This window comes from Galendromus occidentalis, unplaced genomic scaffold, assembly GCF_000255335.2.
Source record: "Galendromus occidentalis unplaced genomic scaffold, Mocc_1.1 scf7180000077121, whole genome shotgun sequence".
Taxonomy (NCBI): Eukaryota; Metazoa; Arthropoda; class Arachnida; order Mesostigmata; family Phytoseiidae; genus Galendromus; species Galendromus occidentalis.
Genome location: NW_003805109.1, coordinates 1079112 through 1094213, shown reverse-complemented (window position 1 = coordinate 1094213; position 15102 = coordinate 1079112). Strand labels below are relative to the sequence as shown.

The following is a 15102-nucleotide window of genomic DNA, read 5'->3' as shown; positions in this document are numbered from 1 at the left end:
CATTTTCTGCAAACACTCCTGTAGAACCCAGGATTTGTTTTTGACTTTGTGCAACAGAGAGTCGATATTGGCCTTGTTCGGTTCCATCTTCCTCCATTGATGCTGGTACACCGGGTCAGCGTCGAGCTCGAATCGTCTGGCCAAATCAAGAGCTTCGGCATATTCGCCATTGTTGATCTGCGTTGAATCGAATGAGCATTACGCGACCGATCGAGAGCCGGATACTTGACGAGGGACCCGTCTGAATATGGAGCTCCTTCAAGTTCTTGGCAGCGATCCGCCGGAGACCATCACGATACCTTGACAGCGAAGAGTTCCTGGGGTGTTGTCGACTTCAAACCGAGCAGCCTATATATTTTGACCACTCGTCGCGGTTTGACTTCTTCGAAACTCGTGTCTAGAACGTACTCCAGCACTTTTCTCACAAGAGTGATCGAGGTGATCTTCTCGAGCCAGGAGGGCTTCGCTTGCTCCGCGTCATCTTGTTCCTCTTCGGCAAGGAACGAAGATTCGAGTTCCGATCCGATAAACGAAGAGTTCGCGCGAGTTTTCGATAAGCCCATTTGCCATTCACACTGGAAGAGCGACCGAACTTCGCAGAATTGTAAAATGACCCTGAAGCAATATTTCTCGGAAAAGCATCTGGTGATCTTACCTCGATCGTCAAAAATCCTTTGTTGGCCAGGCTCACGAGTCTCGGTGCGACCCCGAACCATTCTGGGTTCTCACCCAGGAGATTGCGACCGGACTCTATGGAGACGACACATATAGAGCCACACCTGAAGGGAACATATGACTCCGTCTCAGAGGGCATTCGCTTCGACCAGGGAGGTAACATATGCCGCGGCTGAGTTGGGCTGCTCACCTCCGGACGATGATCATTCTGTCTTCGCTCCACCAATCCACGAGCAGCAAATTGTGGAAGCCTTTTGTTTTTTCCTGAATGAGTTTTTCGCTCTCCAATAGGTGTGGATTTGTCGCCTGATAGCTCGGGAGCTCGAAAGATCTCCACAGCTTCATCACAATCAGACCAGGCAGGGACCATAGAGATGCCACACCAGAGGAATGCAGACATAGGAGCTGTTTGCCTGAACAAGGAGAATCAATCGTGAGAATCAAGAGTACTCGGATCACTTTCCACAGCGAGCAGCGCAGAAATCTGCAACTCTACCTGATGGCGATATGGATAAGGAGCACACGGAATCCTCAGCATGAGACCGGAAGAGCGAAGAGAAAGACGTGACGAAGTTTCTCTGCGGGGTGTATGAGATTATTCATGATTCGGTCATTCTTTGCCGCGGTGTGCCAATCGTCGGCTCGTTAATCGCCTCACCGTATCCTGGTGAACGGTCTCAATTCTCTTGAGGTGGGGCTCCTCAGTCAAGATTTTCCAAGCCGAGATACCGGCCTCACTCGAAACGAGGGAAGGGTCGCAAACGTCCGCATTTTCCATGAGACGGGGGCTTCCGCCGCCGATCAATATGAGTGAATATCTGGATGAGTGGGATTCTCGTCAGTGTCTCTTCCAGGCGCAAGCCTGCCGGAGGCCTGATACGCATGCCGACTTGGAACGGCGATATTTGAACTTACAAAGGATGGTATACAGCCGCACCGATCGACCCGTTCCCGGTTGGGAGGTCGGTTTGGAATGTCGGGGAGAACGTGTCGCTGTTGACAAAGTAGCCGCGTACTTGCCCATTGTAGGCTACGGTTATGAGTTCGTAGGACCTAAAGAGAGAATGCGGATGGAAGATCGGGCTTCGCTCGATCACTGAACACAAGGGACATAATCCAAAAAACTATTCATATATCCCGACGACTTCTCCCACCATTGCGTTCTTTTGGTTTTCTCCTCTGTCCACAGCATATTGACCAACGCGAATCCCCCTCCCTCCAATTTCGCCAAGGGATCTTCATCGATAGAGTATAGGATTTCTCCACCCAAATCGAAAAGATTAATTCGTCCGGCTGAAGACGATATGGCCAGGAGAGTCGTGTCCGTCGACCAGGACAGACAGCGCAACTGGGGCAAGGGATCGAAAGGCACTGTGGATTTCAAAAATATTCCGCGTGAATACTTCGAGGACACAGCACGGATAGATTGCTGATTTGATTCTTAGTGATCGAGGAGCTCCTACTTTGACAATTGGCAACAACAGTAGCGAAATCATCCCTGCTTCCTCGGATCTCGGCGCTATTCTCTTTTAAAATTGCCACTAAGCGATTGTCGGTCGAGAGACTCAGCTGCCACGGCGGATAAGAGGTTTTGTGCCATAAAACGGGAGCCGATATGGATGGTGTGGGAAGAAACCAGCTGATGAGCCCCGATCCTGGAAGGGATGAAGAACTCCATGAGACAGTGTTTCCTCAAATGGTCAGACATCAAGGAAGTCAAGACATCTTCAGGAAGCGAATGGACTCACTCGAAGACGCCACGTCAGCGCCATATCCGAATTTTGTCTGCAAAAATAAAAGTTCCCAGTAGACAACATCAGCGAAGCCTCTAGCCTTGTGCCTCCGAGTCTTTAGAACGAAGCTCCACTCATGGGTGGAATTGCCCGTCAAGCTGCAGATCGGCGGCTAGATCGATCTGCCATGAGATTCGGTCGGCGCCGAAATCACAGATCGACACTCATGATCAAGAGACCGCAAGAATAAAACAGGAAGACCAATTCGGAAAGCGTCGGCTGTGTGGTTATAAAAGTTGTCATCATGCCCCGGTGTCTCGGAAATGTTCCTACCGATCAGCTGATTCCCAGAACTTACAACTACTTCGGGCTCCTGAACCCATTCCGAGTAGATGAACAATTCATACAGGATGTCCCTCTCGAGACTCGTCTCAGGGTCGCTGATCGACATCGGTGTGCCGGGCGAGAAGCTTGTCTTCAGTTATTCGCTACAGCTGTGCCTGTGTCTCTGTCAACGATGGAGAGATGAGCGTGTATATGTGTGTTCGAAAAGCAGACGAATTTCGCGCCGTGGAATCAGCTGGCTGCTCTGAAGGAGGTGTCTGCTTAGAAGCGGTATGGCGGTTCCCCGTCCACACATGTCGGTCGTGGACTGATATGAATGATTCAGGTTCAACTACGTACGTTTAAGTTGATGCTAGCAGGAGAGCGAGATTACGAGCCGGCATCACGGGACGAGAGGTCTAGGGGACGATCTTGGCGCTCGACCGAGAAGAATCGACGCTTTCCTGAGGCCATGCCACGACGCCCATAGGACTCGAATGGAGTTCTCTCAGTCAGTCGGGATTTTGCACCGGAGCATGATCACCATGATAGTGCTCACTCAGAAAACCAGCGCTTCGAATACATCTGGAATATCTTCATGAGTTGCATCCGTGTCCGGAAGGAGAATCGAGCCGCTGCTCGATCGCGCCCCTGCTAACCGTGTGCTCCTTAACCCGTCTGACTGAGCTATTTGAACTCCCTACGACCTCAAGCAAGAGAGACTGGAAGCATGAGTTCACGGAGCTCTTCGCCAGGGATAGAATTTTTCCTGGGGATTGGTGGGCATGGTCGACAAACCCATGCGAATCGACGCTCGACGGAGTTCGGATCTCACGAGGGAGACATTCAGCCCTGACCCATGGCCTGAAGAAGCTTTGTAACTCTCAGCTCTCCTTGTATTTCACGAGTCACGGATCTGCTCATCCGCGGGAAGGGAAACTGCCGAGCATGAAATTCGGAACTCCATTGAAGGAAGTGGTTTCTACGCAGTCGCGAGCCAGAAGGGAGGCGGCGGTGGATTGCAGTCCGCTCCGGGCGCCCCCCCCTTGAATTGCATTCCTTGGTTAGGCATCCGAGGGAAGTTCAACTTTTCCGAAAAATTCCGACATCTAGGTTGAGCTTCTCGAGAAGAAAAGGGAAATTCGCTGGACATATCCCTGAGGGACGGCGGTGTTCTGATCGACCGCGTCCAGAAGAATCCTGAGTTTTCGATCACATTCCCTTTCGGGCGGCGTCGGGAGCTTGAACGCTACAGCTTCCAGAAGGTGGGCGGCAGTCCACCGCACGGAAGGCTGGGTAGGCTCACGAGGCTGAGGGAAGCCCGAGCAGGAAAGGGAGCAAGTGAGGGATCCCGACCGGGGAGACCTCTAGGCTGTTTGCCCGTCTGTTTGTCCTTAGGTCCATATGCTGGACCGTCTGTCTGTAAGTCTGGTGAACGGTGGGTCGACGGCCGGCCGGCCGGCCGGCTCATCCCCCCGCGACCGCCAGCAAGCCCACCCATCCACTCAAGACGGTGAGTGAACTATAAATGACGGAGACCGGTCGGATGGCGCTCCTACCCTCAGCTCTTTCTCCATCGTGTGGTCGGTGGGCTGTCTCCTTGGCTGGCTCGGTGAACGGGTGGTGGGTGGCTGACGGGATCGAACACGCTACTGCGTGAGATCCCTCACCCTTTCCATCCTCCCCACCTCTCCTACGCTCGAACCACCCGGACCAAGAGTGCTCTCTCCTCGACGAGTTAGCGAGCTGCGTGGAACCCCGCTATCTCCTCCCTCGGTGGATCCCTTCCTCCCTTTTCGCCTTCCACCCTCCCTGCGAGCGAGCGGGCGAGCGGGCCAGCCTGCCGGCCCGCTTGCCTGCCTGCTTGTCCGCTGGGCGGACTGCCTGCTGGCCTTCCTCCCTGCCTGCCTGCCTCCCTCCCTGCCTGCCTGGTTGCTGCCTGCCTGTTCGCCTTGCTGGATGGTTGCTTGCAGGCCGCCTACCAGATAGACGACAGCGGCCGCGAGCAGTGCGGACACACGGCCTCCGAGGCTGCCACAACAAGGTGGGTGTAATTGGAGCGTTTTTTTTTTTCGAAACACCGGATTATCCGACTAGGTAGCCATGGAAGGAGCTATGCAGATATTCGAAGTGCGAACGGGTACTTGGAGGGAGCCGCATCGATCCTTATCTCCGGAGCGGACTCATACGGAAACGACGAGAATGTCTGGCAATCGTTCCTTGCGGACGGAGCCTTGAGCTGGACAAACAATCGAACGCATCGGCTCAAATGTACGCTTGACTGTGGGCAGACGTCCGAGCGATACACGTTCACTTCCGCAGCAGGTCTCTCGCGCAAAGGCGCAGAAGTTGTGAGCTGGGAATCAGCTCCGAGTTCCATCTCGGCTATTCGAACCAGAACCGTGTTCAGATTCGAAACCGATCCCCTGATCTCTCTGGACAACGGTCGATCTCTCCAGCCGGAGCGAAATCGAACGCCGAGATAGTCTAGAACTGGTGACATGTCGAACAGTTATCGTCGATCGCAGCGGCCGTCGTCGCCGTGGCTGATGGACGACGATGGCAAACGGCGAGCGAGCGATAGAAAGAGTTTAAGAGTAGATGGAGGAGGAGTGATTGAGTGAGCAATACTGCTTTTGAATGCAGCGAGCAAGAAAGCGGACGAGCGAGCGAGCAAGCGAGCACTCTCGTGTCGTGGCGTCGCGGGAGGGGAGGGAGTGCGGACGACTGACGCTGACGTCACGTCGACGGGTGGGGAGTCCTTGACGCTCGGTCGGCGCAGAGCAACCGCAGCAGCAATAGCAACAGTAGGCAAACGACAAACAAACTCCCAGGCGATACACCGATCCACGACTGGGCCGCTTGTCTGAGACCAGCGAGCTACGGATCGGAGTGAGTGCTGATCTTTCTGTTGTTGCTCCTTCCGGAGTTGAAGTGGCTCTCTATCCAGCACCGACAACAACAACATCAGCCTTCGAGCTACTACTCGGAGGACTTCTCGCCAGAATCCTTGATCGCCTGGTTACCAGCCCTCAAGAGGGTCGATCCATCGGCTCGGATAGTGTTACTGGTTCCCCGTGTCCCGGGTGTTCGTATGAGAGTGTGTTGCGCGGAAGCCTGCGCGCGCCGTCGGTGAGTAAACAACAGAAGAAGAAATTTTCGGATTTTCCGTGGCCGCATATCGTCCGCTCGATGGGGATGCCGTGCACGTTATCGAGAATCAATAATAATTCGACCGGAACTCCGAGCTATCAAACGAGAAGATCGATTCCGACTCCGGCCGATGCCATAAACGTACATTCTGAGTTTATTATTGAAAACGCTCCGATGATGGGCGTCGCGCGAGAAATCGAGACCGGATCCGAGTCAAGCGTCAGTGTCAGATGTGCAAGCTGAGCTCTCAGCACAGTTGTGACTGCCCAAAATGAGAGCCGATCTCTGGCAGATTTTACTAAATGCGTTTCGTCATCGTGCCACTGCAGCGGTGGTGGCGACGACGTTGGCGGCGGCGGCGGCACAGGAATCGCCAGCAGAGACGACGGCAGCAGCGCCCGCTCTACGACTACTTTGCGGTTTCCATCGTGAGCTCCGATCCTTGGAAACTGCACTCCTCGTGTAGCCACGCTGGGATATTCCGTTTTCTTGCGGTTGACATCGCGTTCGACGCCAGCGGTCAGAGCTGGAGTCGAATACGGCTTGCCGCGCGGAATCCACCTCATCACCGATCGGATATTGTGCGCGGGGAGGCTTGCCGATCGATCGATCGGTGCTTTAGAGATTCCCGATCGATCTGGAATCGACCGACCCTTATGCTGGGTGACTGTGAACGGATGAATGACAAGCCATGTCGTGGCAATTAGCTTTTCTCTGTTATCCGACGCGTTGAGCTCCGATGGTGGAATGTCCGCCTGAGAGAGCCAGTCGAGCAAGTTTGACTTACTCAGCGCTGTGAGCAAGACACCGCCTCCCGACGTAGCTGCGATTGGAGAGATAGCGGCAGCAGCAGCAGCCAACGATATAGCGAGCGAGCGAGCCCGCCAGCCAGCGCAGTGAACAGCGATCGCTTTACCACCGACACTGCGATTACTACGTACGACGGACACCGTCGATCGTCTTGCCGTCCGCTATACGGATCTCCCCTGGAACGTCAAGCGGAGACTGCTGATGGTGTGATCGCTATTACTACTGCAGGGCATGAAGCGAGACGAAAAATATGCTCAACATTCTCGTCCTTCCGGTCGCCGCAACGGATTTCGCGGATGGCTCAAATCTCAACGGAAGGAGGACGTCACGGTGGAGCGAGAGGATCCTTGGTATCTTATTAATGAGAGTCTCGGGAGAGTCTTTCGTGAATGATAAGATTGTCCCGCGCATCTACAGCCATCGTGAGGCGGGTTGGACACATGACAACTCGCAGGGTCTGAACTCCCGGGCACGCATGCCGGTCCGGCTTCGAACTCACCAGTTCTAGTCTGACGTTAATGAAGCGGGCGGTATTAGAGGAGCATCGCTATAGGCTACTGAAAGTGAATGAGTCCCCGTCAGAATCTGATCGGTGAAATCGTGGATGCCCTATTTTGGGGAGACAACAATCGGACGTTGAGTCGAATCTCTGGAGAGGAAAACCACAAAATATTACGCGGCAGAATATCAAGGAAATCATTGGCTTTCCCGCTCTCCTGATGCCATCTTCATTGCCAAGACTGAGGAGGAACGAAGGCCAAACGGCTTCTGAAACGACATCACAAACCTCATCAGCCTCAGAGCCTCAGTCACGATGGGGCCAGAGCCGGTCATAGGAACTCAGAACTTCGGCTCCCTGATTGAGAGAGCCCGAAAGTTATCTGATGCAAGGATCCTGACGAAGCGCTGATCAATTCAGAATCCGCGCTCCACTCGCTCGGAGGGCAACAGAGGGAATGGAGCACGTGAATCGCACCGCGGAGAGAAAACACGAGTATCGAAAGGCTTATCGAGAAGCTGTGCTGTCTGCGAGCGATGCTGGGAGCGTTTTCTGAAGACCACCTCCTCCATCTAGATGCTTTCGGCCTTGAGGTTTGCGCGCCACACGGAATCACCATCGTGAAGACAGAAGATGAAGGGAGTCATCGCGCGTAAACATTGATCGAGCCGCATCTCTTCCGTAGCAATCGCACCGAGCCCATTCTTCTGAATGGGAGCGTTAGGCGGATCGCCCCGAGTGCATTCGGTACAGATTTCTCGTCCAAGATTCAGCCCCCATCTGGGCAAAATGTCATCACGTTCTAAGGTCTAGATGACTGATGTTGAGATGTATAGATTCATAGCTCGACGAATTACGAAAGTTCTGGAGACCCGCGATCACTCAAGAACCGCGTCACGCAAACACTCGTCTGACTGACGGAGCAACACGCTGAATCGCCTTAGAGAGCGCCTTCTGAGCCGGGACTCGTGGACCGCTCCCCAAATCCCTGGTGGAGTTCATCTCTACGTCGTTACATTCCTAGAAAGGGGAGCCCCTCGATCGCACAAGGCAATCCTTCAGGGTCCGGGCCGAGAGTTTTTGTACACCGAAGAAGTTTAGACTCTTGTCTGGTCTTAGGGGGTAGTTTGACCTGACCCATGGTCGAGCCTGTACATTTCCGCATGACGCCAAGGGTTTCCCCATGGTGAAATACGTGACTGCGAATGATTCGAGCTCCGAGGAAACTCGACGCGCGGGATAGAACTCGGAAAGCATAGAGCCAGAAGATCAGAAAAGCGATGCCTGGATCGACCAATACTCAAACAGGAACTTGAGGAAAGAATCGCCGGCAGTAGAAGTTGATATAAGTTGATCGACATTTCGTTGAGATTGACGCCGCTTCAATCAAAGACCGATCGGGTCTTCCCAGACCTGGAGATTGCGAATTTCTCAAACGTAGAAAAGATGGGAAGATAACCTCACGAGAGGCCTGCTCGCGACCGATGCGACGCCGCGGAAGATCAAGAAAGAAGGTCTCATTCCAAAGGCCTCCCACAAGTTTCGGGAGCGAGATCTACGTTTCAAGGAGAATGTTCGGAGGTACGCGTTGCATTCTGTCGACGGCGAGAAAACTCCTGGGGGCAGTCGAGATTACTTCGTCACGGAAAATATGATACGGTCTGATTTTGTTCGAGGTTGGGATACCCAGTTCCCGGTTCCAGGGAGCCTGAGTGTCTTGGATTCGAGTCGAAGTCACCCCATCGTTCGAACGAGGACCATAACGGATGCCTGGGACCCGTGATTGCTCCAAGTCGAGCATTCCCCGCTCGTCCGTGAATTCAACAGAAGTCCTACAAACAAGCGAGAGCCAAACTTGCGTCCTCCCGGGAGACAAGGACTTCCATACACCTCCTGTTCTCACAAAGGGTGTAGAGGGCGCGGCATGCGTTCATGGGTGGTTCCGCTCAGTGCTTTCTATCACTCAGCGTACTCGGTTGACCGCTCCGTCCAGCGATGCCCTACTTTCTCCGCACGTCTCGTGGGTTTGCGACATGCCTATCTTCGGTGCATCCCTCCCGATTTTGACATGCTCCCAATGTTATCGAATATCAAGCCCGGCAAGAGAAATGAAATGGATCAGTCGAGACATCGTAGATGGTCACACGTCATGAACTGTAAGGGCGGCGGTGAACTGTGGGCTTAGTCGAAATTAGTCGAAGAAAGGCGTCAAAGAGGAGTCAGGAGTCAGACAGGGGCATTGAGCTCATGCGGAGATTCAGAGGATTCCCAAGAGCTTGTTTCTCAAAGACAGGCGAAAAAATTGAAGCTCCGAGCGAAATGATTGATGTCGTGAAATCATCGTTATGGTATTACATAATCAACAAAAGATCCCGAGGAGAGCAGACGACGCGCTATCGGGATCCTGGAACTGGTCGTGCGTGGTCTAATTATTGCTTCCTTCTCCCTTGCAGAACACGATGACTTGACCAAGGTGCCCGCTCTAGTACATTGTTGAAATTGTTTAGCCAAATTGAAACTAGTATAATTGGTGTGGGCATCAAATCGGGTCCTTCCCGAGAGACTGTGAACGAAGAACGGCGAGGTATATTGTCGAACGCAAATTTCTCCAAGAACACCTGAGCTAGGTCAAGTGGCGATAATCCACACTGGCGTCTCGTTCCCGTTATGGACGCATCGAAATTGAACCTTGTTGTGGCTACCGCAGCCCTGCAAGGGATAGGTTACAACTCGGACCGGCTGAGGCAGTTATTCGAAAGTAGTTTACTGCAGACGAAGGAAACGAAGGAGGCAGAGCCAGATCACGGATTTTTCGAAGGTGGGTAAGACCGAACGCGTCGTCAACATCCGTCGACGTCAATCGTCACATATACTCGATATCGACTCCGTCTATTTGAGTTTATGAAGGCAGCTGTCCGGCATGCATAGAACTCTTCTCTAACTCGTGTCCACCTTCTCCCGAACGTCCGAAACCGCATAGGTCCAGGTCACCTTTCAGTCGACGGCTCGAAAGTTGCCAAGTTCAGTCCAGCGTTAAATCTATTCAAATGCATATATTGTGGAGTGACTGGCAACGTTCAGAGATTGGCAGAACACTATCTCGCCTCTCACGTCGATACTTCATCCCAAATTTTCAAATGCCCAAATTGTCCCTACACATCGACTTTGGCGAGGTAAGTCCCGTTCATGATATTCGCCTCTTTGAATTTTCGCCTGAGATACAGATTCGAATCGGATGAGCTCAGTCGGTGCGCACTCCAACAGGTGCGTGCGTATGCATCTCACCAAGCAGCATGGTCTGACCGAAATACCCCCGGAGCTGTGGGCGTCAGCTCATCCTCTGCTTGCTGAAACGACGAAACTCCTAAACGATACGAAGACCTTCGTGAGCATCCAGTCCTCTCCAAGGGCGCTCGTCGGCAGCATGGGTATGGTTCAAACGCTAGCGAACCAGATTCCGCTGCTCCCGCTCCCGAACAAAAGTCAAACGGGCAAATCCAAGGTCAGCAATAATCCCCCAGCGGCAAACGGAGGGATGGTCAAGAAAAGGTGAGATCGAGTCGTTTGGAACATGATCCGCGTTTGGATTAGACGTCTCGGAAAGTCCGCGCTCAAGAGTAGCTGGACAAGCTTGATCGCGAGGTTACTTTCGAGGAATCGAAGCCGTCGTCGAGTATCCTCTGGACTCGGAAGTGACTCCATCGCTCTCTTCTGCAGATATACCTGTGAACGATGCGCTTACTCGACCGATAGACGCGATCTCTATAATCGACATGAAAATATCCACAAAGAAGACAAGCCGTTCCATTGCTACGTCTGCCATAAGTTGTTCAATCGGGCGGATCACGTCAAGAAGCACTTTCTGCGAATTCACAAGGTATTTTCACTTCGAATGGAGAGCTTCGCGATAATCGACGGAAGACCGACTCTCCTCACAGGGAATGAGTGTTCTACTTTTACAGGGTCGGCCCTATGATGTTGCGTTGATTCGGAGACAGACCGCCAACATGGGTGGGAGCCTAGGTGGCAATGCTGCGAGCAGCGTTGTGCCCGCTACAGCCTTGTCTTTGGCTTGCCCGGAGCCAACGAACGGTCTCAGCGCGCCCTTTGCGTTAGCCTTGGCTCAACAAGCCGCCCAGACCATCCAGGGTCACAAGCAGTCTTCTGCCGTGCCACAACAGCAGGCGCAACCCAGTCCGGTGAATGGTGAGTTAAATTTCTTCCACCTCCGTAGCTTGCGGCTCGCGAGGATTTACTTGCCCGAGCCGCACATTATTCCCTGAGGGATCTCTGTCGCTCTCATGCTGATCTTGACGATGGACTCGTTGCAGTGAGCCTATCGATAGGCGCGCTCGTTGCTCCGACGGCGGGCACCGATGTTGTTGTCCCGATAGGCCCAATCACTCCAGCGAATGAAGAGACGATCAATCCGCTGAGAGGGATATCACCGCCACCGGCAACACCACCTCTGTCGAAGTCTTTCGCGACTATCAAACGGAAAGCTGATTCTTCAACGTCGACAAGCAAAGTGCTTGTTGAGACCCCAGAGTCTCCCGTAGTCTGTCTCGCGAAGAACACGGCGTCAGACCGCGTAATGGAACGGCATGTTCGATCTTCCCTCTCGAAAACAATCAGACAGAAAGCCGTGGAGCTCAAAATCCAGGACGGCGTGACACCCGGAGCGAAAACTGTCAGAGAAAACCAGAACAGGTACGGCATGATCTAGTCGTATTCGTTCGTCCGACGGTTATCTTGACGATGGGTTTGTGGAGAGGGAAGAAAGGTAACGTAGGAATTGCGTTTACAGACTGAAAAAGAAGGAGTTGCGAGGCTCTCCGCAATCAGCTGACTCTACGAAGCAACCCGTAGAGTCGTCCACGGAGAAAACTTCGGACTCCGCTGCTCTGGTTCGTCTGCGCTCGAGGTCGTCCAGTCCCTCGTCGACGAAGAAAGTTCCGTCTTCGTCGTCTCCATGTGATCCAGCCCCGTCTAACTCCCCGAAGAAGAGAGATTCTGCCGTTTTGGACCCCAGTCAAGTGAAGGAGTATGCTTGCGAGCTTTGCTCATGGAAAGGAGTAGACGGCTGGGGCCTGCGGCGCCACTTCAACACGCATCTCAAACCATTCCGCTGTCAGTTTTGTGACTACAGGGCTGCCCGCTCTGAGCGTCTAGGTGCGCATGTGCTCCGAGTTCACGGTAAACATCTCTGCGCGAAATGTGATCTCAGTTTCATTGATGCAACAGCTCTGGACAATCACGTCAGAACTGAACAGTGAGTTTTTTCTCTTGCTCTTCCCTATACTTCGTCTCATTGGGGCGCATGATTCGATTAAGACGCGATCCGATGCGGTCGGGAGTCCGAGCCAGCAGGAGGACATAGTTGAAAATAAGTTTTGAATTTTCTTCGCAGCCGATCAACGAACCAATACACACGACCTCGTCCCGCAAGCTCCGCCGGCAGTGCAACAGGGAGTGGTGGAGCTAGCGGATCGGGTGAAAGTCCTACACCTCTTGACGACGACTCGACTGAGATTACCACCGAATTCGTCGAAAAAGACGATAGCTTGATGATGGTCGACGACCGGGATGTTGACGAGGGCGAGACCATCTTCCACTGTCGCTGGTGCATTCTGAGTTTTGCCGACAAATTATCCCTCAAATACCATTTGGAGACGAAGCATTCTGGAGCCCCAGTCGGAAACATCAGCAACGATTCGAATGAGTTCAGCCCCGCATTCCCTTATCAGTGTACGATCTGCGGCTTCAAGTGAGTTCAGGGTCCTGAGACGGTCATTGGAAGTCGAGATTATCGTCCAATCGGGACGGGGTCGGTGCAAACTTGACGGGGTCGTTCCAAACTTAACGGGAACGTACGATTCTCCCAAGGTGTTTCACTCAAGGCACCATCATGGATCACATGCGTATACATTCGGGCCAACTTGCTCGCTGCCACGCGAACGATGGCGGACCTCGAGGCGCCCCGTGTGGTTTCTCAACACCTTTCGATCCGGAATTGACGCGCCACGTCGCCAATCTACACGGTCAGAGAGGGGGACATTGTTCACAGTGTCTGCATTGTGGCCTCATAGTTAATAGAGCGGATGAGTTGATGGACCACATCACTGAGCTTCATCACCTGAAGCCTCTCGAGTGCAACGTTTGCCGCAAGGTAAGATCGTATACGGTCGTGTATAATCGGATTCCGTTGTTGACTCAGTCGAGCGAATATGAGCAATGAGTCGACTCGTCCTCCTCACTTCATTTTCGTCTCGCCCCCTCCAGGCGTTCCTCGAATTCTTCCCGGAGTTCTACGGTCGCGTCTGTCCATCGACAGCGCCGCTCTCCGATCAATACACCCACTTGCCACAATTCCTGGCGAGCAACCCGAGCGGCTTCTTGGAGAAGCTGCTCACAGACGTCTACAAAAATCTCACCGAACAGCGATCGCTGGACGCGAAGACAGCTTCCATAATTTTGTCAACCATTCATAAACTGAAGGATACCAAAGTTGCGAGGGTCGGCAAGCCGGAAAGGGCGAAGGTACTGAGGAAGACCAAGCAGTCGAAAAGCAGCGTCCTGCTGAGACGTCGCAGTTTCCAGTGTTCACGTTGTGCGAGCAACAGAACCTTTTTCACTTATGGCGCTAAGAAAGTGCATCTACTGTTAAAACATTATACACTAAAGAAATAAGTGATATTCGGCGGGGGTTGTCGGCTGACATTCAGAGGGAACTGGAGGAGGCAATCTGAATGAGATGTAGTCCAGTCCGCACTCGTCGCGTAACACCAATGATCTAGTTGAATTGAGAGCAGTCGAGCTCATAGGAAACGGATGGATCGCAATCGAATATTTCACGAAACCATCTAAATCGATATGTTCCCAGCAGAAATTATGCTTGGCTACTTCTGAGCATTTCATCGTCTAGGGATCGATGTCGTCCAGCTCCTCTGGACCACACTTTGGTCGAGGACGAAGCCGCCGATCGGAAGCTTGCCGATCGCTTCATGCGACTTTTGAGCACAGGTTGCGAGTTGAGGCAGTTGTTCTGGAGCGATGTCGATCTCTACATTTGAGGACCCCTCACCCAAGGAGGTATCATCCAGTGTTACCCCCAACGATATCCAAGAGTCCCTGAATTCACGCGCACGAAATTATTTGAATTTCCGGACTTATTCCGATGCGTTTCGAATACTTGGCATTTTTGTAGAGGCATCGAGCCTCTCTCTATCGCCGGCGCGACGGTCGCTGGCTGAGTCAATTAAGATTTCGGCATAATTGCCTCGTGTTTTTAAGAGTCTCTTCTAGTTATAAACTCCGAGTACGTTGAGAGAACGGACGACGCGAAATCCCGCGGAGATCGCCCCTGCAAAGGGGCGCTACTCCGATTGTTCCCAAAGATTATTTCTTCTAGTCGTTCAGATGGATGTTACTCACTGTTTTTTTTTCTCTGCGCGGTTGGTTAAGGAGACCCGTTACGGCGTATTATGATCGACAACACCACTACCTAAAGTACCCCTACCTGCACTCGGTTTTCAGGTATCCAGTAGCGTTGTACCAAGTATTACTAAGGTTGATATTGTACTGAGGACTGATGTAATGGTCATCATCGACGTTATTCCACTTCTAGCGGTATTGCTGTCGATATCGGAATCGTTAAGGAAAGGCGTTATGGAATCTTATCGCACTAGTTGCAATGCTTTCGATACCGAAGGGTGATACGGAGAAAGGATAGTTGATTTCAAGTTCATGCATTCCGACTTCCTGTTGATGTTAGGATTCTCCCCATGTTATCTGACCCTTTGACGCGGTTCCTCTGCGCTGCTTTCTCGCATGACAGGCTCCGCGTTGATTCGGGCGTTATCTGTGTGCGTGTGTATGTATGTGCTTGAATGGCTGTGTTCGTTGCGC

General features: G+C 52.7%; 2 protein-coding genes across 2 annotated transcripts in view; one reads left to right on the top strand and one right to left on the bottom strand.

The window, feature by feature from the left end:
* Positions 1–2859, bottom strand: part of LOC100901061 (neuroblastoma-amplified sequence) — a 10548-nt gene extending 7689 nt beyond the window's left edge. The window contains exons 1-11 of the mRNA XM_029110846.1: positions 2767–2859; positions 2432–2460; positions 2139–2347; positions 1830–2046; positions 1591–1728; positions 1329–1493; positions 1172–1251; positions 866–1088; positions 656–779; positions 300–575; positions 1–177 (exon numbers count right to left, since the gene is read on the bottom strand). The exon at positions 1–177 is cut by the window's left edge and continues 21 nt beyond it. Of these exons, the coding sequence (XP_028966679.1) occupies positions 1–177; positions 300–575; positions 656–779; positions 866–1088; positions 1172–1251; positions 1329–1493; positions 1591–1728; positions 1830–2046; positions 2139–2347; positions 2432–2460; positions 2767–2859 (1731 nt within the window). The remainder of the gene's footprint in view (positions 178–299; positions 576–655; positions 780–865; positions 1089–1171; positions 1252–1328; positions 1494–1590; positions 1729–1829; positions 2047–2138; positions 2348–2431; positions 2461–2766) is intronic.
* Positions 2860–9861: 7002 nt separating this feature from the next.
* chn (zinc finger transcriptional factor charlatan) lies at positions 9862–13884 on the top strand. Its single transcript, XM_003741153.1, has 10 exons — positions 9862–10012; positions 10175–10367; positions 10459–10743; positions 10912–11071; positions 11157–11400; positions 11526–11904; positions 12002–12466; positions 12605–12961; positions 13081–13363; positions 13477–13884. The coding sequence occupies exons 1-10, from the start codon at positions 9862–9864 to the stop codon at positions 13882–13884; spliced, it is 2925 nt and encodes a 974-aa protein (XP_003741201.1).
* Positions 13885–15102: the final 1218 nt, after the last annotated feature.

Excerpts from the sequence above, each read along its gene's own strand:
- chn (XM_003741153.1), top strand. The coding sequence starts at position 9,862 with ATGGACGCATCGAAATTGAACCTTGTTGTGGCTACCGCAGCCCTGCAA. Across the intron at positions 11,905-12,001 it reads GTCAGAGAAAACCAGAACAG|ACTGAAAAAGAAGGAGTTGC; the intron begins GTACGGCATGAT and ends TTGCGTTTACAG. Across the intron at positions 13,364-13,476 it reads AGTGCAACGTTTGCCGCAAG|GCGTTCCTCGAATTCTTCCC; the intron begins GTAAGATCGTAT and ends CGCCCCCTCCAG.